The 25,051-nt window shown below is 40.1% G+C and overlaps 1 protein-coding gene across 1 annotated transcript; it reads left to right on the forward strand.

Moving 5' to 3' along the window:
- Positions 1-4,289: 4,289 nt before the first annotated feature.
- Positions 4,290-11,559, forward strand: LOC126204162 (cuticle protein 7-like). The gene is made up of 4 exons (XM_049938569.1): positions 4,290-4,337; positions 7,992-8,174; positions 9,395-9,590; positions 11,498-11,559. Exons 1-4 carry the CDS (start codon positions 4,323-4,325, stop codon positions 11,557-11,559), a joined length of 456 nt encoding a protein of 151 aa, XP_049794526.1. The 5' UTR covers positions 4,290-4,322.
- Positions 11,560-25,051: the final 13,492 nt, after the last annotated feature.

Here is a 25,051-nt window from a genome sequence, read left to right on the forward strand (position 1 = left end):
ATGCAAGACTAAAAAGCAGAAAATATTTATTTATTTAGTGTCCTCGTTGACACTGTTGCGTCCTGTACCACAGGACTCAAGGGAGAGGATGTGGTTTGGTGGCTGGTTCCCTCTTTGTACGACACAATTCCACACATGTATTAACAGGGTTCTTTATTTACATAAACAGGAGTCCATGTGTTGTGGATCAAGCTCTTCAATAATAGTCCACGTTAGCCTCACTGCTAGTGGAGGTTCTGCTATGCAATGAATGAAGGACGTCGAACTAGGATGCAAGTTAATGCGCCAGTGACTGAGCTAGTGACTGAGACAGAGACCGCGACTGAGCCCTCCTGACAGCGGCTGCGATCGGGGCGAAGAGGGCGTTGGCGGCGCGTTGCTCACGAGTCTGTCTGTGGCCCTGTCCTGATAGGCGAGTTTGATCCAGCGCCTAGTATCGATCTTCTTGCTACATCTTTGATGACCGGGGTGCTGGTGACAGCTTATGACAGCACAATTTAAATAAAATCCTTTTTAATATAAAATGTTTTTAACAAGAACTAAACTGTACAAAATCATTTCTCCTGGCCTCATACATATTCCTAACCACATACCGATAGTCCAGAAAATTTGGTCTTGTCAATTTCTAATAGTTTCGACAATACTCGTAAAATTTAAAATGAAGAAAGTGGGCACATGAGACATATATTCATAGGAAGAGTAGAGAGTAGCTGTTGTAAGAAAAAATCACAGAACAGCTCTTATCAGTTACACTGCAACAAAACTGTTAGTGATTTAGGTGAACAATGGATGAATCATTTATCTATCACATGCGACCCACGTTTTTCGTTTGAAATTTTGCAAGTTTGTCATAGTTACTAAAAATTCTGGAGAACAGATTCTCAGGACTACCTATAAGGTGTCAGGAATCCACATGAGGCTGGGAGAAATGATTTTATACCTTTTAGTGAGTCTTGAAAACGTGTTAAATTAACAACTTGTTATTTAAATAACTATTCAATATTCAGCCAAGTACGGGAACATTTCTCTAGTAAACTGCTAGTCTACCCTTTTCGGAATTTAACATTTGATTTCTACTTACTTCTGTTTTGAATGAGTCTTCTGTTCGATGCATCTCATGCACGCCAATACCGTCAATAAGCAAGTGTAACTCCGGAGCATATCTGTATCCAAACTGTGATGTTCCTCATAAAAGTAAGTAATATCATTAACGTGAGGACTTTAAAAATAGACAAAAGAGAATTACAAGGGTTGGAGAAAAATATGGAAACACCGCGACAAATGCATGCTTGAACTTACAGATCCTGGTGAGGCCTACAGGATGCGCTGATGTGCCGCAGACGGCACCTGCACAGCGTCCTCAATACGTACCAAGTGTCAGCCGTGACCAGAACAGTGTTTTGCGAAGTTTTGAATGCACTGTATCGAAACTAAATGAATTAGAACGTAGGAAAAATTGTTGGTGTTCGTTTGGAGAGTGCTTCCGTAACCTATACAGCCAAAGTGTTTGGTATATCACGAGGCATCGTGTCGAAGATTTATATCGCAGGCAGGGGAAGCGGAAAACTATCATCCGCAGAGTCACAACTCGGACGAAAGTATGTGTTGAAAGATCGTGATGGACGGCCTTTGAACAGGACTGCGACCACTCAATTCACTGCAGAATTGAATGGCGAATGGCGCACTCGCGAATCCCGTCAGCGCCAAAACAACGTTGGAGCTCCATGAGCAAGGAACTGCAAGGCTATCTGAGATTTCAAAACCACGCGTTAATGATGCTGATGCCCGTAATATGGAAACGTGCTGCAGAAGCCATAAAACCTTGACTATGGAGCACCGGAAGAAAGTTATTTGGTTGGATGAGTCTTGCTGTACACTGTTTACAGCTTCTGTCCCACTTTTCATCATCATTCGTGACAGTGGCTAGATTGGGCTGTGAATAAAATTGGACTATGTGAAAGTTGGGACTTTGAGCGGGCGCTGGCGACGGCGCAATTCAGCGCCCCACACACCAAACATCATGAAATTATTAACTTCCCTTGTTGAGAGCCATTCCTGACACAAAGTAACAATGCGGAGGCGATCGAACCGCGGTATCGACCGTCTAGGCAAGGTTGAAATAGAGACAACACGAGCCGTGTACCTCCTTCCTGGTGGAATGACTGGAACTGATCGGCTGTCAGACACCCTCCGTTTAATAGTGATATCTCTGAAGAGTCAATGGGACTACGTCTGTGATACAATATCCACAGTCGTCGTCTATCTTCATTAGTTCTGGGAACTGGGGTGATGCAAAATGTCTTTTGACGTATGTAACTGTTATACACTGTATTTTACATATATTTCAGTAAGTTATTGTTGTATATAAACCTTAAAAAACATCGTCTAAATGATGGGAGTATTTTAAGCACCGGATGATGTCTGTTTTATTCCTTTACTGCACCATGCATGTAAATTACATTACAGCCTTGAGCATTATCAGATGTCTACAATATAATACCAAAATTACAGCAAATAGGTAAGATATATTAGCAGATAATGTTACGTCTGCGTATTACAATAATTGTTTAAATTATCTACATGATCTTGGTGATATGAGTGTCACATTTAAAAACGTTTGTTTTGTGTTGTGTGGGGACAGACACCTTCCCACACATACAAAGGTCGAACGTTACTAACAGGTAGCTTCATAGCCCCTGCACATTCCTTTAGCAGCATACTGCGTACTTTTCCGCCCTCATACATACACATAACTGTTACAAATCGCAGAAAGCGTGCATCAACCAAAGAGAATACTAAGACCTGTCATTTTGCATGGACAAAGTTATGGGCGGAGAGATCTGCAGTGACGTGGTCAAAGTGATGTACGAGAGGCTGTGATCACATGACTGCAGGTTCTATTTTGTTGATGCACATTTTCCGTGATTAGTAACAGTTACGTGCATGTATGAGTGCACAAAAGTATACGGTATGCTGCTAAACGAATGTGCAAGGGCTAGGAAGCTGTCTGTTAGTAAGGTTTTTTCCTACATGACGTGTTGTGAAAGTTGTTCTCGTAAGCTGATTAGTATTTGCAAGACCGTATCTATAACTTTCGAGATGCGCATGTGTGGGAACGTGCCAGACCCCACGTAACACGAAACCAACATTTTTATCACCAATATCCTGTAAGTAATTTAAACAACATGTATAGTACGCACGTGTAATGTTGTTGGCTAATGTGTCTTACTTACTTAATATACTTTTGATATCATATTGCTGACATTTGATAATGACCTAAGGCCGGAAAAGACCAGTAATGTAATTTATATGCACGGTGCATAAAAGGAATAAAACTGACAGCCTACGGTGGTTAAAATGTTTCCATTATTTAGACGCTACATTTAGGTTATGGAACTGTATGTGAAGAAATTACAAAAAGTAACAACGGAACCACAGGAGGTGTCATGCGGCCGATTTTAGGTCCTGAAGTTCAGAGGGTAACACTCAAATCTCAAAGATGCAGTAGCCAGGGGAAACTCTAAGGAAAAAAAAAAATAGGTTTATAGCCAAGGACAAACTTAAAGAATGTACAAGTGTACGGATGGCAACATACACGACATAGTGCGAAGATAAGTAATGAAAATAATCTACTCGTGGCTGTACAACAGTACTGAGACAAATCTAGCCTTAAAAAAGTAGGAAGAAGTACGTTTTTCCCGCGAGTGTATTTTATTTATATGTGTACACGAATGTACTTCAGAGGCTTCAGTGTAATCATTCTAGAACGATCGTCTCCATTGAGTGACGCCTCGAAATACACACAGCGCATTGGTAGGAAAGCTAAAACACGCACGACAACGTAATCACTGGCTGCGCGATAAGAGGAGAGTTAGGTTGGCTACAGTCGTCAGGTGGGCGCGACCACTGCCTCAATAGGGGAAAAAACATTCAGTATTTCCGCAAGAAAGTAGTTCACAGCATAGCTGCACGTAGCAGCGGCGGGCGTTCCGATATGTGCACGCCCGTGACGAGTTTTGAAACTGCCCTGGGCCGCGGTCACTGCGTCTCAGAGCCGGGCCGAATCGCGTGCCATGCGGGCGGACGATCTGGCCGCCACGGGGACCCGGGCTTTCGCCGCTCCCGTTTGCCTGGGCCTACACGGCACCTCGTGGCAAGAAACGGTTTGGCGCGAGCGGGGGTGGAGCAAGAAGCGGGAGCAGACTTTTTCAGGGGCTTACGCAGGGCGCTGTGGCACCGCCCGTATAAATGGGCACCGATCGACAATAGTGGCACCAGTTACACCTTAAGTGTGCCCCGAGTACCTGAACTCACAAGCAGACATGATCCGTGGGCAGGTGAGCTGGAATGGTAGCTTTGAGATATTCTTCAGCTTCACATCACTTGGCGACTTAGTTATTGACTTGACTGATTTGTAGTTTGTCTTAATGCTATAACTATTTCTCAAGAGAAATATTCGATTGTATTCTACTATTGCATCAGGAACAAGTTGTGGCCTAATATTTTCGCAAGAATTTATGATAATCGTACATGCATCTGCACAACCTAATACTCGTCAAGAAAGTGATAAGACAGGAAGGAAGGAAGGAAGATTAGCGTTGACGACGTAGATATTAGAAATGAAGGACACGCTAAATAGGACTACTTGAAACAGTCGTACACACTCTGTATTCACCATTTAAGATATCCTCATTTAAGAATTGTAGACTGTGGTATTCTGGTCGATTAAGAAATTTTTAAAACGTCCATAGATAACGCAGTCATGGACCGTTCATTCGTAGTAGGGTGGAGGTTACAGCTATAACCATTTCCCGATAGCCCTTACTCAAGAGAAATATTCAATCGCAAATGAATATATGATACTGCAAGAACAGTTTGATAGGGCATTCTTGGGAGAGTCAGTAATGACAAAACTATTCCACTGTGTGCAACAAATATGAGACAGGTTAAGAAGAATGTAATAATTCCAGATGGTGACAGGTGTGAATATTACCGACACATCAGTTTGCTAAGTCATTGTTGCAAAATACTGAAAAGAGTTATTTAGGGAAGAATGGGAAGCCTGGTAGAAGGCGACCTTGGAAGAGATGAGATTGTGTACTGGAGAAATTTAGGAATACGCGAGGCAATGCTGATTCTACGTCTTATCTTAGAATAGTATAAAGAAAGGCGGACCTAAGCTTATAGCATCTATAGATTTTGCAAAAGCTTTTCTCAATGTTGACTGGAAAGAATTATGAAGGCAGCAGGGATACAATACAGTGAGCGAAAGTTTATATAGAACTTGCACAGAAACGAGACTGCACTTATAAGAATTGAAAGACGCTATATGGAAACAGTGGCTGAGAGAGAACGAGGTAGCTTTGTGGACTATGCCCGGTGGTATTCAATTTGCACACCAAGCAAACAAATAAGGAAACATGGCAAAGTATGGGAAGGGCATTATAGTACAAGGAGAATAAATGAAAGTTTTGAGGTTTGCTGATGACATTGTAATTCTCTCGGAGACGGGCAAACACTTGGAAGGGCAGTTAAACGGACTGGGTAGTGTCATGAAATGAGGTTATGAGTAACAAAACAAATAAAACAGGAGTAATAGACTGTAGTTGATTTAAATCAGGTGATGCTTAGGGATATACACTAGGAAATGAGACACAAAATTAGAAGAAAAGTAAAATAACTGATGATGGACAAAAAAGAGAAGATATAAAGTGCAATCTGGCAATACTAAGAAACGCGTTTCTTAAAAAAAAAAGAAGTTTGTTGACAGTGATTATATATTTAATTGTTAGAAAATCTTTTCCGGAGCTGTTTCTCTGGAGAAAATCTTACAGGAAGTGAAACATGCACGACACACTCTTCAGATAAGAATAAAACAGAAGGTTTTGAAATGTAATGCTACACAAAAGTGTTGTAGATTGGACTGGTAGATCAGATAACTAATGAGGAGGTAGTACATCTAACTCGGGGAAAAAGATATTTATGGCTAAACTCGACTAAAAGAAGAGATAGGTTAAATGGTTACACCCTGAGGCATGAAGCAATCGTCAATTTGAAATGGAAGGAAGTGTGAGGAAAGGAGGGAGATGAAAGTTGTAGAGGGAGAACAAGGCATGAATACAGTAAGGAGTTTTAAATGATTGTACGCTGCCTAAGATAGGGTAGCGTTAGAGCAACATCAAAACAGTCTTCGGACTGAAAACTACTACCACCACAACCAAAACAATGTCCCAATGTCGAGCATTGTGGGGGGTGGTTGTACAAAATCGCCTCAAACCGGTGGAGGGAATCAGTCGTGAGTTACAAAATGCTACCATCAGTCCAGCCAGCAAAGTGACACTGCGTGGAGCAGAATGGTCGAGCAGCTCCTCATAAGCCAACTATTCCTGCCTTAGTCAGTGCTAAACGACAATTGAAATGGCGTAAAGGGCGACGCCGCTGGTAGCTGGATCAGGCTATACCCTCTGGCAGTTAGACGGAATGGTCTGGGTTTGACGATTGCCAGAGAACACTACCTGCTATCGTGTGTAGTCTCAACAGTTAAGTTCGAAAGAGGTGGTGTTACGGTATGAGAGTGTTTTCCGAATTTGGGGTGTGTCCCCCCTTATTGCGCTTAAGGAAACTCTAATTGAGGAAGGTAAGGAAAAGTTTTACACCGCCTACAGTAGAGGAACAGTTCGGAGCCGCTGACTGTTTGTACCAGCATGAGAATGCACGCTGTTATGCAGAGGCAGCTGTGGGGCGATGGTTTGTGGACGATTACATTCCTGAAACGATCTGACCTGCCCAGAGAGGAAAAATTTCGGGATTTAGGATATCGACTTCTGTCCAGCCCACAGCGTCCAGTAACACTACCTTCTCTGGTTTCGACTCGTGAGGAGGAATGTTCTGCCACTTCACTGAAAGGGTCCCCAGCACAGGACAAGCAGTCATAAAGGAGGGACACTCCTATCTCAGTGTCCTCTAACAGGTGTCCGGATATTTTAAATCAGATGGTTTACAGAGTTTCGTTTGTTAGATATTGATGAGATAGCGCGTAGAGGAGGCTACAGGACAATATTATGGCCTGAATTACGTAAATAATGCAAAATATTTTAATGAGGGATCTAGGAAAAAATATTCCCCGAAACATTTCTGCAGTATTTAATGTTGCATCAACAGCGAAGGCATGTGTAAATTTAATGGCACTCAGTCATAGAAAAATAATGAAGAAGAGTAATAACAAATTGTGCCAAAGTTCAGCAGGGAAATATTTTGGGGAAAGTGTCAGAAATCGATAAGTGGCTGACAGAATACAGATACCAATACTTTGGCTCCGAAAACGTGTTCATTTAGTAATGCACAACTTCGATCAAGAATTTGGGAAAATCATTTAAAACGTGAATTGAGATACCCATTCATGTCCGACTTTGTGTTTAATCTTTAGCAGTTCACTGTATTTTACGTTTTGTTTTGTTTACTTTGCAAACTGCTCACCAAATGAGATCTAAAACGACGTCGTAGGTCCTCTGTGGTTGAAGGACAGTTTACTTATTAACTGTTTATTTTATAAATCTGAGTAACAGATCACCTGTCCATGCATTGTTCATTTCTGGAGTGGATGTTTGAAAGCCTGTTACTAAATAAATTTCAGACAACGTAGTTACGAGTCACTGTTACAGCTCTTCATTCCAGCTGATTGCCAAAGAGCTGTATCGTCATCTATAATGCTGGTTATTAGGTTTCTGAATTTGTTGGGACACAATTTCGTGTGTAACCAGAACTATTTTGGGGGTAAAAATTAGTATTATCAGACGGAACGAAAGTCTGGTTTCAGAATGAGTCTAGAAATAAATAATTACAAAAGGTGATTGGTGGTATGTCATTTCGGTTTTTCTCATATGTTACTAGTCAGTCAGGAAATGATTGTACACTTGACAGATGTATGATACTTTCCTTCATATATGAAGCCGCTAATTTGTGTACAAATTTACTTCATTACCTGTCTTCAGATATTGGCAGCACTGTTGCTGTTGGGGATTGCTGCAAAGTGCCAGCAGGCGCTGTGCGGCCACGCCCACTCCTACGCCCACCAGACGGGCCCCGTGGTGGGTCCCGCCCACCCAGTCACTGTGGGGCACGCCGGTTTCGGGGGATATGGACACGGACACGGAGGACACAGTGTGGACTACGTGGTAAGAATGTAGTTTGTGACGGCGGTACTCCACGGCGCTTCTCTAAACGATTCTGTTGATAGAAGACTGACTATCTCCCACTAATCTCATTAAGTGCGTCCTAGTGTCCTCTTAGTGTCTTACTGGCGAATAATAAATATGAACAAACCGTCTTTCAGTTTACATGAAAATCACAGTTAATGGGACCGTTCACTATCTTTGAAGTACGATCCTCTACTTAGATATTGGTCAGGAATGTTCATGTATTGTGATGCACCACGGATAAACACAGAAATAATGAGAGACCAAAGCTACCAACAACTTAGAAAATGTTTTTTTATTTTATTTAGTTTGATTTAACCAGGGGGAAAAACAACGGTGGTCCCCGGCCCCTGTTGCTCACATCGAAACTAAGTTCATTGCGTAGTATCGCTCCCTGGCATTCTAGAAAATCCAACTAATATGCTTAAAGGGTAGTAGGATCCCTTTGCTAGTTATCCGTTGCAAAATACTTACGCATACGTGTTTATTCCCCTTTATAACTGGCTCGCATCACGCCGCAACGCCTAACTTACTCCTACGTTAGTCCATCAAAATTAATGTCTTATCACTAAGGGAAACCTTAATTCGCATGATTACTCTTTGTGGATGTCACTGAAACTGTTTTCCTCAGTCATTTGGGGTCGTATGGTCTCAGATTCATTATACTTCCCGATGACTCTCACTTGAAATACACTTAGCTGTTCTATCTGTAATCAGTAATCAGCTACCGATACTAGAAAGCAAACCATGTTGAGGAATACGTGCACCCTGCTCTAGCGTCTTCGCCGAGGTTCTTCCCTCATTGGTTGTGCTGAACTCACCAAGACTGCATGATCGTGTATTCCACAGACCTTCCGCACGCATACGTTTCAAGTTAGTAGCACCTTCCGATTTACCCCCCAAGGATATGACAGTAACACTCGGCTAAGGTTGGCTCCGCTCTTTCCTTTTGATCCGTTCTCTCTGGCTCACGTGGAGGTCAGACAGGTGGAGAACCTAGGATTCACATCGGCTGGAATTTTCATCATCTGAGGGCAACACAATTTTCAGTTCGAGTCTTTCAGCACCATTGCCACCTGCTTCACCCTTAGTTATAGTGAACTCTGTTTCTCTTTGTATTTGAAATCCAAAGAGGTGGGGGTTAATTTTTTTATGCAGCTCGTGTCAGACTAGTATTAAGGTTTTCTCTGTAAATCCAGGCATACCCGAAGTACGAATTCGAATACGGGGTGTCTGACGGTCACACAGGGGACCACCACTTCCAGAAGGAGCACCGCGACGGAGACGTCGTGACTGGCGAGTACTCGCTCAAGGAGCCGGACGGCAGCGTGCGCACCGTCAAGTACCACGCCGACAAGTCCGGCTTCCACCCCGTCGTGCACCACTCTCACCATGGTAAGCAATTCCAATAACATACTTTGCAACAGGTTGGATGGTACTTTCACGACTCAATAGGACAAGGACGCTGTTCATTATTTTGCGTCAGTGTCACCAGTTATTTGAGTTCTATACACATACTGTTGTTTGCTACACAATATCTGAATAACTGCTTAATTACACGTCTTGTTTTCTAAATTAACAAAGTTAGTGATCTTGACCGTCTGGAAGCGCGCGACCGCTACGGTCGCAGGTTCGAATCCTGCCTCGGGCATAAATATGTGTGATGTCCTTCGGTTAGTTAGGTTTAAATAGTTCTAAGTCTAGGGGACTGATGACCTCAGATGTTAAGTCTTATAGTGCTCAGAGCCATTTGAACCTTTTTTGACCGTCTGGTTTCTCATTAATCACGTCATGATTTATGTATTCCCATAAAGAGACACATGAATATGCTATAGCGACGTAGCCAATAAATGAAATAAACTCAATATATGTGTATATGGACAGTATTTGTGCTCGTTATCACAATATCCGTCCAGGTCACACCTTTATTTAATGTAATTCCCATCACGTAGCATGTTTCGGCATACAGCCATCATCAGATTCGAGTTGAAGCCAATGGTAAATGCTTAGTCTTAATTCAAAACGATACCATTTGTGTCACAAACGACCGATGCTTCTGACGCGGCTGTTACCGTACTATATGATCAAACATATAATTCAACTGAGAAGAAATAAGTTAAATGTACGATCTGGAAGGAAACTTAGAATAAGACCACATTATTTAATAGTCTTATTAAACGAATTTCACTTTACAAGGGGATGATCAGACTGTAACTTACTATCGGCACCAATCACTATAAAACAATGGTTAACAACTTTTGTAAGGAAATATCATCGGAAAAAGTATGTTACAAGAACTGTCTGAGTAAAAGTTACCTCGGGTAGCGGTGCCATGAAATACCAGCAAAGCTTCAACTACGTCGTGAATAAACGTGAAGACGAAGTATTTTATGCTAGCAGAATAATTTTCTTGAAGTAAGCATTCTTGTTTGCTCGATCATATTGTTTTGTTCTGCTGCGTAGTTAACAGAACTGTTCCAGTTCTTCTACTGCGCCTTTCATATGTTGTAGTTTCACGGATTTGTGTTCTCCTTTTATAAACTTTACCATTTACATTTTTATTTTATTTAGCCTTAACCTAGATTACATGCGAAATAGGCCCTTCATTACACTCAACTACACTTCTGAAGGATCTGCGTTTTAATCAAATTTGGCTGTGTAATTTAGGCTTACCTTTAGTTTATGCTCCCGTTAAACTTACATTACAGTTATGTTCATTTTCACTATTTACCTCATCGAGGACATCCAGTAGGTCTACCGAAGTTTCGTAATTTTTCCGATTTCATGCTTCCACCCGTATGCAAAATGTGACAATAGGCTCTTCTACTTCAAATTATTCTGATGTTGAACTAATCTTCATCCCTGTAGTGTTCAATTAATTTTTCTTTTCTCATCCAAATTTTTTAACAACTTTTCATGTGTACAGGATAAAATTTGATTCTGGTTTACAAGTCATAAAAAAGTATGCTTGGCTTCTGAATGAAATTTTCACTCTGCAGTGGAGTGTGCGCTGATATGAAACTTCCTGGCAGATTAAAACTGTGTGCCGGACCGAGACTCGAACTGGAGACCTTCGCCTTTCGCGAGCAAGTGCTCTAGCAAATGAACTACCCAAGCACGACTCAGGACCCGTCCTCACAGCTTTAATTCCGGCAGTACCTCGTCTCCTACCTTATGCTTGGCTTGTTTTAATTAATTAATTCCTGTGCAAATAACTGGAATTTGCCTCGTCTGTCACAGAGGTTAATATCTGCGATGCAGTTGTACTTTTCAGTTTCTGACATTTGAATTTTTTTTTGCAGGCTACGGCGCTGGATTTGGCGCCGGTGCTGGCGGTTACGGACACGGTCACAGCTACTACTGAAGGCACGTCGTACCATGCGTTCTGAAACGTCCAAGTTCAAAGTGCTGCGTACCAGGTTCTCTAATTTTCTTCACAGAACCATTTTCATATTTATTCCTATTTAACCATGAGATAAGCTGCTGTGTTTGTCTTAATAACTACTGAAGTTGTATGTATATATTTTCTGTTGATTTTTATATGTTTTGTATGATTTATTAATCTGTGTGGGACAAGAAATAAAATGTCTATAAGAATAACAACAAAAAAGTTTTTCTAAACATATACATGGTGTTTGAGTGCAGAAATTATTATCTTCAGACACGACATGAGTGCAGAATGTTTCATTGGAACTCCAGCACAACCTCTTACACTGCCTACACGTCATATGGAGAAAAAAGGTGATGTATGCAGTGGAATACCCTCAGTGTTTATCCACTAAATTTTGGAAGTGACACGTTTTCTTGAGTACGAAAACAAGGTACTAATCTATTACGATTTGCGTTTTCTAGTATTTGACACACTTTCCAATGCGAAACTCTTTACTTAAATTTCCGGCATAGAAGAAGTGAAATCGAAGTTTCTGTTGGGTATTAAAGAATATTAGGTTCATTGCTTAGTATACAGTAAGTAGGGGAGTTGATACTGAGAGACACGTTAACACTAGACATAGTCCATATGTAGTTTGTAAATAGTTGACATAATCCACTTCCTACAAGTATGAAGTTGATGAGATGCTACAAAGACTAAATTTTGAAGATGGGATTTTCGTAGGTTGCTCCATGTACCAGTTGTAGTTACCGTCTTGTCTGGAATCAGAAATATGCCCACACTTCAGTGTTTTATATATATATATATATATATATATATATATATATATATATATATATATATATATATATATATATATATTTATGTCCAGATTTTTAGACGAAAATCTAAATCATTCCACAATTGGTGCTGAAATTCTTCTGTGGTGTAAAAGTCACACAAAATATCTCATCATCCAGCCCTTTATAGCCACCATGTCATCTCGGGGACCGAGCAGTGCTACATAGAGTTTAAACCACGGGACCCCTATTCAGGAGATGTGATGTTCAAATCTTCACTCTGCCATCCAGATTAGTCTCATCTGGTGTTGCTCATATGATGAAGAGAAAACGCCACCCAGTCTCGTTGAACTGATGCTTGCGATCTCTATGTAATGATCCCATTGTCAACTGATGTTGAACCTGAACACAATGTTCTTCCTACTCGTTACCCCAATATGGGAGTTACCTATCGCTATTAAATTATGCACTTTTCGTTCTGTATTAATCAGCTTTTACGAAGTAATTTTGTTTGACTACGTCTGAAAGTGATCGACATCGCTGGAAATTCTTGAATTTCTTTTACTGATATTACAGATGTGTTTCTTCATTACTAGTTGTAATCTACCTACAGTGGTTCTGCAGCCTTCGTTATTTTTATGAATTATGCCGGTGACCGAAGGGGCTCCTTTTTGCTAGTCCGTGAACACAGATTCTAAGCTTTTCGAATGCAACTCTGCATTTCGTAGTTTAATAGCAGTATATCCTCATATGTTCTAACCCACCTAGAATCTTAAGAATTCAACTACATGAGCATTCTGGTCCACTCTGACCTTAAACGTTGTCAAGATCATCCCATGGTCCTCAAGATCATGGATGACGTCGTAGTTGATCTTGAAGTCACGATATCATGATCCTAATCGTTGAGATCATCGTCCTTATCAATGGGGATCAATGCCTCCTGCTTATCTCCAGCCGATCATAGCGCAGTATTAAAAGTAAAAGAGCCAATGAAATATCAAAGATGGTGGAAATAGCCCAATTATGTTAGCCAAAAATTAAAAATACCGTCCTATGTCCCTATCTCCAACCAATTACAGTGCAGTGATCCCCAGCCAATTATAATGGAATATTAAAAATTCCAAGATGGCAGAAATAGACCAGTTCTATTAATGGAAAATCTGAAACACTATCCCATTCCCCTCCATATGTTTAGAAGTATGTGCAGTATTAAAAATCATGAAAACAGACCAATTTTATGCATTGTATTCCATGCTCCCTTCTCTCTACCACCAACCAGTCAGCATGCAGCATTAGGCAATAGCTCAACTGTATAAATAGGTAATTAAAATCCCTCCCCTCCCCAAACTTTAGCCAGTTAAATGCAGTATTAAACATCCAAACGTAGAGGACTAGCCTAATTGTGGATGGAAAATTAAAAAAAAAAAAAAAAAGGCAACCAGTTTGTGCATAGTATCAAAATTATGTGTAAAAATGGTATGAAATTAGTTTATTTTCGACGTATGCATCAAGTCACGCCCCTCTCCCTTCTTATCCCCAGCCAATCATAGCGCAGTATTAAAAATCTAAGATGACTGAAACTAGCAAATTGTGCTTTACATTACACATCCTGTCCCCTCTGTCTACAACTAACACAGCACAGTATTAAAACGATGCGTAGAAATTGTGTCAGATTACATTATTCCTGACATGCACTTACCACTCCCCTCCTCCTATCTACATCCAGTCAATCCATAATGTAAAAAAATGACACCACCTTCTGATATGCAGCAAACATTACATCACTTCCACTTGAAATTAAAAAAAAATAAACAGTATTTCCTAGAAAGTCACATACATGTTACATAATATTAAATGATGTGTAAAAATTGTGCGTAAGTTCCAATATTTACGAACAAATCAGTTACGTACTTTACACTCACCTCCCCCTCCTCATTCCAACCAGCCAGAGTATAGCATTAAAAATGTCTCAGGCTGCAGTAAAAAAAAATTATGCAACCTCCACTGTACATCTTGCTCATGTGTTGGTTCACATCTTTCCACCTATGTCTCGTTATTAAATATAATTTATCGTAACGTTTTTGAAAAAGTATAAATACTGCGATCTCTCATGTTCTTTCATCACAGACATGCATACAGTACACATATTATGTAGCGTCAGCTGTAATCCTTACCTGCCACTGCCAGATACAAGCAGTGGTCCACTGATGAGAGAGAGTTACCTCTGCATGTCTCAGCTACGCTGATAAGACGCAGACCAACTCACAGACATCTATGTGGAAGCAGTTGTAAGACGTCGCGGTCTCCTGACCTTCATTGCTTACATATTCCGCTCTCACAATCATATTCCGCACATCAAGACGCTTCATTCGAACCCAAACTCCATAAGATAAAGTCAATGTTGTATGAATTCATGTAAACGATATGCAATTAACAAGTAAGCGCACCGTGATTGAAATACTCGAGGCTGGCGTACACACATACATTCCAGACACGACGGTTACAGAAGCTTTTAGTTCGGGAGAGAAACCGCACAACGGGACGCCGGTCCCTTCAGGGGATGACCCATCCTATGTCGGCCGGTGACCGCCCGTGTAGCGGACAGCGTGGGCCTGAGTGAAAGGAGGGAACAACCCCGTGTTTGGCTTAAAAGAAAATTCTGCTACATTGTGTGGGAGCGGCCAGCCTACGCATTCTTGACACATAGCATGCAGTTTCAGAGATTTTTACAGGGAGACAGCAAACGCCAAACGCCGATGCTACAGGTTTCCGGATTGGTCGCCTTAAACGAAACGTCATTCTCCCGTTTTAGAAGAGCAATGCTGATTGGCAGACGATATTTCTGACGCCTTGAGCTGAAGGAATAATGGAAGGGACCGAAAGATATACCCCTTCACGTCTGGCGTGGAGAGGCCGTTCCGTTGTCGCTCTTGGAGCGAGGAACAAGTCTCTCCTCAGTATTTCACTGGGAGAGCACCTGTGTCGAGAGCAAATCGAAGTGCTACTCTATATTGAGTCCTTGCGATTAAGCGTTGTTCACTGTGTTGGCCGACACACTTATTGTGTGCTGTGAACGGACAGAGTTATAGTTAAACAGCTGTGAGCGAATTTTGAGTGGCATCGCAGTGGACTGGTTATCTGACCTCTGTACCACGCCAATAGTTAGACTAGGGGTGAATAGGAGTCCTTGACTTCATCAAGGCATAGGGAGAGTTTGATTGGTGAAGATCAGTCCAGATAGAACGAGAGTTATCTTATTTGTCAGCAGTGAGCGGCGCAGACAGCAGTCATCGCAGCTTACGGTATTGTACGCTACAGCTATTGCGAGCCTCATATTTCTTCCACAACAGTACACTTCACTGCATTTCACACGCGACAGCCTTGACCATACCTAGCAACATTCTAAAGGATAATTATTCAAGTTGAGTAGGTGCGCCTCTCAGCCATTCTGCCAAGTCAACAACCATCTTAACCTTTGCATAGAAATTTTATTAATGAATCGTATCCTTGAGAGGTAACTTCACATTCCGAAAAGAATCAGGGTATAACTTGTTCAATTCATAACTAAAAGTGCCATTGTGATTTCTTAGAATTTTTGCAAAATAAATAATAACTTCCGTTAGTTTCATGTTTTTCTTACACTAACTAGCACTACTCCAGTACCCAAGTATCCCAGTAGTTACGTAAAAAAATTTGTAAATTTTTGTGTCATTTCCTTACAGCAGACGACTCCAGAAGTTTTATAAGATATACAATTTTTTTGCGATAACCACTTTGTAAAACATGTTTTTTTCTCTTATCATTTTTTTGCTTTTGCGGATTGTGCATTGTAATGTTCTGCTTTATAATACTGATGTTATTGTCATGTTTTTTTTTTTAAATTGCTGTGGCACCTTTGCTATTTTCATAAGTTTTGCTTGTTAATAAACAGTCATAAATTTTCCTGTGATCAGCTGGCTCTTGCAATGAGCAAATACTGGTGAACTCCATAAGGGTAACAACCAGAAATTGTTTTCATATTAATGACACAGGGACCATTGTTTTTACTTGCTGACCGAATTAGGTCCACACTATCTTTTAAATAGGTGTCACAGATTGTTTTCTTTTTCTCTTTGAGATTGGTAAATTCTAAAGATCTGCGAAATTATTGTGTTTAGCAAATAGCTGGTGACCTTTTGCCTGTTCTTTACATTTTTGGTTTAAGTTGGATGTGAGAAGTCTGCTTGGGAATGTCCTAGCATGGCCAGAAAATTCCCTGCACAGTCTTTTCCCAGAGCGTTCGGGTTATGAAAGGTCTCTGTTGGATTCCTTTCTTGTTAATGTCTTAAATATGTTGTCATTTACGGCATAAATTCCTCTTCTAAATTTACTGTGGTGTTTCTGACTATCTGGGAGGAGACTGAGCAGTGGAACTTGTTACTTTTACATATAAAGAAGAACAATCTGTCACACTACTACACTTTAAAACACAGTTTATATGTAATTCATGTCACACAGTATCATACAGAACCTACATCCGCTTTTTTTATATACTGTATATGATAAGATACTGTCATCCCCCTTCCCTTCTGTGTGAGAGGATGAATGAGCAAATGTATTTCTAGTTGCATGCTGGATGGTAGCAGACAAGCCTGTCTGCTAGAGAACAGTAGGACCAACGTCGGAACAGGTAGCTACGCTTTCTAAAAGCAGAGAGGTTTCTATTCTTAGTATGGTCCTGTCCGTCCCTTGTCATGTTGGTATAGGGAGCTGCCTCTCTGGTTACTTCCGTTTGTATTTGGGAAGCACGCTCAGTAGGAGCCCAGGTCAGTCTGTCCGCGGCGAGCATCTGAAGTGGTAAGATCTCCGGCTAAGCGCGTGTCTGCTAAGTCTGTAAGACAATGGATTTCTTAAGATCAGCCTAACTGAAAATTTAATCACCTTTATTTCAGGTTTAGCTCTAAAATATCTAATGTTATCTTAAATTGCAACGCAGTGTAATTCGAGTGTGAAGTTCAGAATATATTCCGGTTGTTGCTTTGTCACTACTTTGTGAGTAAAGTGGAACCACGTGTTGATCAGTAACTCTAACTAAGATCATCAATCTTAAATGCGAATGTGTGTGAGATTATAGCGTCTCATGTTGACAATATTTTTCAATATAGCAACTTTTCTTTATGTTCAACCCATGTGGGGTGTACTTTGTGAGGCCAGTACCACATGCTTATACAATTGTTTGACCCATCAGGTTAATAGTAAGGCGATAGTAACCAGTTCGAGGTTTTTCTTTTGTAAATTGATTTTCGATCAAATTTATTTTAATTATCAAAATTATTGTGGAGTTACACTCTTTGTGTAAACCAAGTTGACCACGGGAAGCATGTGGTGTAATCATCAAAGTAGCCCTCAGCTATTCTTTTCGGGAAGATTTCACAGAGAGTTAGTATAAATTTAGTATACCAGTGTGTGGTAATTACATGACGGACAGGATTGTGCTACGAAGGTAACTTATTTGGGTGAAAATTGAATCGGTTGGTTGTGGTTAATTTCCTCTTGCATATGTTTCAACGTTCTTCATGTGTTATTTTATGAATGCAGTGTTGTATGCAGTCTCCCAATCTTGGCTCCATATTTGATGTGTTACGTAAGATTACAATCTCACATTTTCACAATCCTAAATAAGGCACCAGTTTAGTTATGAATCAAGTTTAATATGCTAAAATTTCAATGATCAATGTTAAAATAAATTTCCAAATATAAACTGATTTATTTCTTTTTATTTAAATTGTCTTTTTATATATATATCACCAGTTGTCGTATGACTATTAAAATATTATAATTAATGTTAGTCTGGTTGGGAATTTGGTACGCTAGACTGGATACCTGGTGAAACAGTTGCGCAGTAACGCAAGGTTAACTTTCCCAGACAGCTAACAGCTTTTAACCCGCTTTTATTGTCTATCAGCACTGCTTTCATAGTAAATTAAAGCAACAACGTTACAACATCTCAGATTAATCCGTTGCGCAGAATAAAAGAATAAAATACCAACCCCACCTATCAGAAAATGGCGACCCTGGCAGGATAAGTAAAATAGGTAAGCTACCAGGATAAGAAAGTGTCAGGATAGTTAGGTATGGCAGGTCGCAGCAGTAGCACTTTGAAGAACTTTCTTTCATGTATTAAATAGCTAATTGCAATGATTGGGATCAGAATAGATACAGGTAGTGAAGAAAGTAGAATTGTAGGGAAAAGGACGTGTGTTATTGTGTTGGAAAATTTTGCATTTTTTTACTATTTTTCTGTAGCTGCTAGGGCATAGAATTTTCATTTGATAGGCACAGACGCAGAGTGACGCAGAGAAGCAGTGTGACGCAGCATCATATAAATTAGAATTAAGAAATATCATTTTTCTCCCTTTGCAAGCGCACAGGTAGAGATTTGAGTCTGTAGCAGAGGAGACAGAACATTAGCCGAGAAGTCACGACGTTGTTGTTGTTGTTGTTGTTGTTGGTTCAACCAACTGGTAAGTGGTCGTACAGTTTTGTAGATAGGGTTGTGGTGTGTTGAAAGAATTTCCATGTTAATGAGAGCACAAGCCAAAAGGTTACGTGAGAGACAGCAAGTAGACAAATGGCTCAAATGGCTCTGAGCACTATGGGACTTAACATCTATGGTCATCAGTCCCCTAGAACTTAGAACTGCTTAAATCTAACTAACCTAAGGACAGCACACAACACCCAGCCATCACGAGACAGAGAAAATCCCTGACCCCGCCGGGAATCGAAACCGGGCGTGGGAAGCGAGAACGCTACCGCACGACCACGAGATGCGGGAGCAAGTAGACAAGATGGGGGAGAATGAACCAGATAGACAGCAAGTAAACGAGCTTATTGAGAATAGGACAGAAGGTGAACCTGAAAATAGGACAGACGGTGAATCAGAGAATAGGACAGTCGGGGAGCTGCAGTTAGAGTGGGATAAAATTGAGACAGATCAGACAGATGGGAATCGAAGGAATGAGAACATCGAATTTCCAGAATTTGAAATTCCAGGTAGGGCACATTCTGAGCCAGAAATAGAGAGCCCACGTAGGAAATGGCAAAGAATAGAAGCGAAACGAGCACAGGAAACGCGTTTGTTTGCCGCATATTCAGGGACAGAATACGCGTCAATACAGTCAATGAACCGGCAGTTAGCTAACGTTCAAAGATAGGTAGACAGTGAGGAAGAGAGGAAACATTTAGAATACGTCGTTACGAGCGCCACGAAAAGGTTCCGTAACAGACGCAACTGTACCTGCAAACACAAGACATACACAACAGAGAGGGCAGAATGCGGAGTTGTTTCCGCCACGTAATGGTTTAATGACAAACGCAACTAGTCCTCAACACAGACAGCACGGGTTATTGCAGTTATCAAACTTAGAAACGCCACAGCATAGCCCAGTAAACGACGTAACTGACCGAGTAGGAAACAATAGATCGAGAATACATAGTTCGGCAGAAGGTAGTGTTACAGGACAGGACACGATCATGGAGATGTTACAAAAAATGAACGATAGTATGACTAAACAGAATACACAGATAACAAAACAGTATCAGGAATTGAAACAGGATGATCAGGAATTGAAACAGGACAATCAGGCTATTAAGACACAGATCCAACAGCTTAAAATCCAGATGGAAGAAGGAATCGCCAGAATTGATAGTCAGATCATTCAGATAAAAAAAGTCGCGAAAGAATCTAGAGAAAGAATTCAGGTACTAACACAAGGTCAGCAGCACTTGCGCACTGACGTGGACAAGGTCCAATTGGACATCGTAAACGTTGACAAAAAGGTGGAACGTTTTACGAAAAAAGCCACTCGAACAGCAATACGAATTTCGGAAGAACAAGCAATTCAAAGCAAGGTCACAAAGGTTGCACTGAAAAAGTATGATCAGCGGATTAATAAAATAGAACTTAAAAACAAAGATCAGTTTGAAAAGCTTCGAACAGAGTTGAGACAACTATCGAAGAAAAGATAGAGACCGATTACACCTGTAGCGAAACAACTGGCGCGTCAAGCATTAATTCAGTACACAAACACGCGCCGTCTAAGAAAGTTCAAGTAGAACCAAGGCTAGACGTAACACTCGCGCAGATATCGAAACAGAAAACCCCGATTAAAGTAATACATGACATGCCACAGGACCAGGCACAGTATCCAGAAAAACGGAACACATACATTCAGCCGATACCAATCGAAAGACAGGCAACTAAACCAGTAAATCCAATGACACAACATAATAGCAGCAGAGGTACTATACCACGAACGACGAGAGTAGAAACACACGAACAACACTTTTGTTCACCAATGATACGATATGACGCGAGTATGAGTCAGGAAATTGAGAATAGGCAGACAGGCAGTAGATTACCAGAGAATAAACACGACGACACAAGCAGTGGCAGATTATTTGAGTCCATGAATCAGCCAGAAACCGGATTTATGAGTAGATATGATACAGACCACTTCCTTACAGTTAGAAAATTTCAACATTTCAAGGAAGAAGGCGGTAGCTTGCATGCACGCATATTCATCGACCAGTTTCAAGTAGGCTTACCAAACCACTGGAGCGTAGCTCACAAACTTTACTTCATTTGTGCATACATGTCAGGGACAGTAGCAGAGGTGATCCAAAAGATCGCGGCTACTTGTACATCTTACCTACAGTTCAGAACAGCATTTCTCGAAAGATATTGGTCTAAGGAGGCGCAAAACAAAATTAAATACGAGTTACTTCAAATGACACCATATGAAAACTCAGGAGAGAAAAGCGTGGTAAAATTCTTTGATACAATGGACAAAAATAATCAATGCCTAGACAAACCATATAGTAACAGAGAGCTGATACGTCTATGTAGAATGAAATTACCGGTAAAGTATCAACAGGCGACAGTAGGAAAAAATGAAAATACCGAAGAATTCAAAGAGGTTTTAAGAGAACATGAATTTATGTTTAAAGAAGACAAGGTGAAAGAAAAAAAAAGGAAAGGGAACAGCAAAAGGAGAGGACTAGGAACGAATATTCCAATAATAATAATAATCGTAATCCTAACACCAATAATTTCAGGCAATTTAACAGACAAGGACAGTGGCACAATGGAGACAATTGGCATAGAAACGATAACTAGAATAATTGGTACCGAAATAGGAACGGTAATGGACACTCATACAGTGGCGGATATGGATTTAGGAATCAAAATGCCAACGGTCACGATGTTAGAAACAGCAACTGGCGAGGCCAGAGCGCGAATAATTACCTAGGAAATTATGGTCCACAGAGACAAGAACAACACAGCAAAGGGAAACCAAAAGTAGAAATTAGGCCACCAAATCCTGAAAAACGTAAAGATTGACGGGAAACATCGGAAGAGGTTAGGCAAACTGACGTCCATTCATTAAAACAATCAATAAAACAGCAGAGTATCCTAGATAAAAACAAAACACAGACGCCACGAACACAAAAGACGTATAATGTATACAACATGGGTGACTATGAGGAGATAGAGAGAGAGTACATTCGGGAATGTTTGGAAATGAAGGAAAAGGAGAGGCAGGAGCTCGAAAACAGACGAGAAGACATAGATGGGTCGCAAACAGTTTTGCTCACGGAGTTAACATCAAAGCAAACACATACACAAAGGGAAGGTACAACTATCCACAGGTTAAGCTATGAATCTATAGCAGAGGATTTGATGCAAGAAAAGGAAATCGTAACATCCACAACTATACAACCCACATTAAAGATAAACATTGGTGAAATCACGACACAAGAAATCATAAATAGTGGGAGTCAAGTGACGGCTATATCAGAAAGCCTATTTGAAAGATGCAATAGAGAGAAAGAATTACCGATTTTAAGGAGAAAAAGGATAAGAGTTTTTGGAGCCTTAGGAAAACATGCAACAGAGGTGAAATACGAAACACGTCTTTCATTCAATTGCCGAGGTTACGAATTTGAAAACAATTTTATGATCGTACTAAGACTTACAGCTGATATGATAATCGGTGTAGATATCATTAATGAGGGTAAGGTCACATTTGCATACCACAAGGCTTCGTAACAGTAGATGATGAAATACTGTATTTTATTCAAACTTTGAACGATGAAAAAGAACAGGGAAAAGTAAAGCAATTACATTTGAGTCAAGAAGGGAATGAAATAGAGGAGAAGAGACACCCTAGATATAAGTTTGAGGAAAACCTTGACCCATTCCCACACAAAATAATCGAAGAAATTCATCAAGAAATTAGGAAGAAGATGGAGGAAATAGATGATATTTCGCTCCACGATAAAAAAAAATTTAGAAGGCATATTGAGATCACATGCGGAGGTATTTGCACCAAAGACAGGTAGCATTAAAGATTTTCAATACAAATTTGAAGTCAAAGATCATAAAACCTTTTGTGTTCCACCTTATTCCATACCACATAGTTATCGATAGCAAGTGTTTCTTGAAATCAGAAAAATGTTGGATGATGACATAATTGAACCCACCAAGTCACCATATAATTCACCCTTACAAGTTGTAAGTAAGAAGGATGGGAGCATACGTTTGGTACTCGATTCAAAACAAATAAATACAATTATAATTTCGGAAACAGATAGACCAGAGAAATTGGAAGAGTTGATTCAGAAGTTCCATGGAGTATAGATTTTTTCATCCACCGATTTGCGTTCAAGTTTTTGGAAAATAGAATTGGAGCCATCACGTCGAAAATACACAGTGTTTATGTCTTTGGTCGTTGCTACCAATTCAAACGTTTACCGTTTGGCCTCAAAATTTCGTTAACTGCCTTTATTCGCGGTCTAAATTCTATACTAAATCTCGACATACTTCAGAAAATTACTTGCTATGTGGACGGTGTTCTTGTGGCGGAGGCAACTTGGGCAGAACATAATTATATACTGGATAATTTCCTACAAATTATGAAAAAACATGAGGTCACCGTCAACATTACTAAATCGCATTTTGGAAAATCAGAAATTAAATTTTTAGGACATAAAATATCTGCAAAAGGTATAACGCCAGACGAGAAAAAGATAGACGCTATTCGTAATATTCCGATTCCGTACAACAAGAAAAGTCTAAGGGGAATCTTGGGGTTGATAAATTTTTACAAAAAATTTATATGGATAGACACACTTGCAGCACCTAGACTGTGTGCACTGACAGGAAAAAACACATCCTGGATATGGGATAAACAAGTAGATGAAGAATTTCATAATTTGAAGGAGGCATTGAATAATGCTCCAAGTTTATCACACCCACATTTAAGTCAGGAGTTCTGTCTAGTAACTGATACTGCAAAGACTGGGCTAGGGGCGGTACTATTTCAACAAATTGAGGAAAAAGGTAAGAAAATAGATAAAACAATAGCCTTTGCAAGTAGAGTACTATCGAAAGCAGAAAAGAATTATTCCATTACAGAATTAGAAGCTCTAGCCACAGTATGAGTGTTTCAAAAATTTCGACATTTTCTGTTTGGCAGAAAAACACAAGTATACACAGACCATAAAGCATTAGAGTCTTTAATCTCATCCAAATTAACCCACGGACGTTTGGCAAGATGGATGCAAATACTGCAGGAGTATGACTTTCTCAATCACATACATACCAGCACCGGAAAATATTCTGGCCGATGCATTGTCTCGTTTACCACAGAGAATGGCAGAGGTCCAGAAAATCAACATTGAAGATGAAAAACGGACTATCCATTATCTAAAAAACGTACCATTCCAAAATTTTATCACAAATGCTTTAAAAAATTTATCTTGACGAACAAAACAAAGATCAGACCCTCCTCAAGATCAAACACCAACTTACCGATAAAGCCAACTCAGAGATTAGAAAAAATTACATAGTAAAGAATAATATCCTATATTTCAAACGTAGTAATGATGCTTCACAATGGTTAGCATGCATCCCTGACGTATTTATTAATAATTACCTTTGGTACACCCACTTTAGCAGTGGACATTTTGGACCCAAGAAATGCTATCTAAAAATGAAACAAACAGTACACTTCCCAAACATGGAGCGATGTATTCGACGCGTTCTTAAAAGTTGTAAAAAATGAATACAGTCAAAACTTGTGATATTTCAGACCAGACCCCCAATGTTTCCAATTACCCCTGATAAATTAAGACAGATTGCCGCAACCGATATTTATGGTCCAATTCCACGAACAAGGAAAGGCTTCACCTACATATTTGTTGTAATTGAACTAGCATCAAAATACACTACACTTACACCCTTGAAAAAAGCCACAGGATTTACAACTAGAAAAGCATTTCAAAAGGACTTTATACAACAAGTTGGGAGAGTGGAAAGGATCGCCTCAGATAATGGGCCCCAATACAAATCAGTGGATTGGAAAAACACATTAGACAAATTAAAAATCAAACCAATTTCCAAATAGAAACCAAGTGGAAATCCGGACGGACGTACCATGAAAGATTTGGGAACACTTTGTAGGCTGTTTTGTAGAAAGAACCATCGTACTTGGGACATATATCTACGACACTTCCAAGAGGTAATTAATGAGACACCACATAGTACCACGACTTATCCACCAAATACAGTATTAAAGAATGTACACTCCTGGAAATTGAAATAAGAACACCGTGAATTCATTGTCCCAGGAAGGGGAAACTTT

This window comes from Schistocerca nitens, chromosome 9 (genome assembly GCF_023898315.1).
Source record: "Schistocerca nitens isolate TAMUIC-IGC-003100 chromosome 9, iqSchNite1.1, whole genome shotgun sequence".
Lineage (NCBI taxonomy): Eukaryota > Metazoa > Arthropoda > Insecta > Orthoptera > Acrididae > Schistocerca > Schistocerca nitens.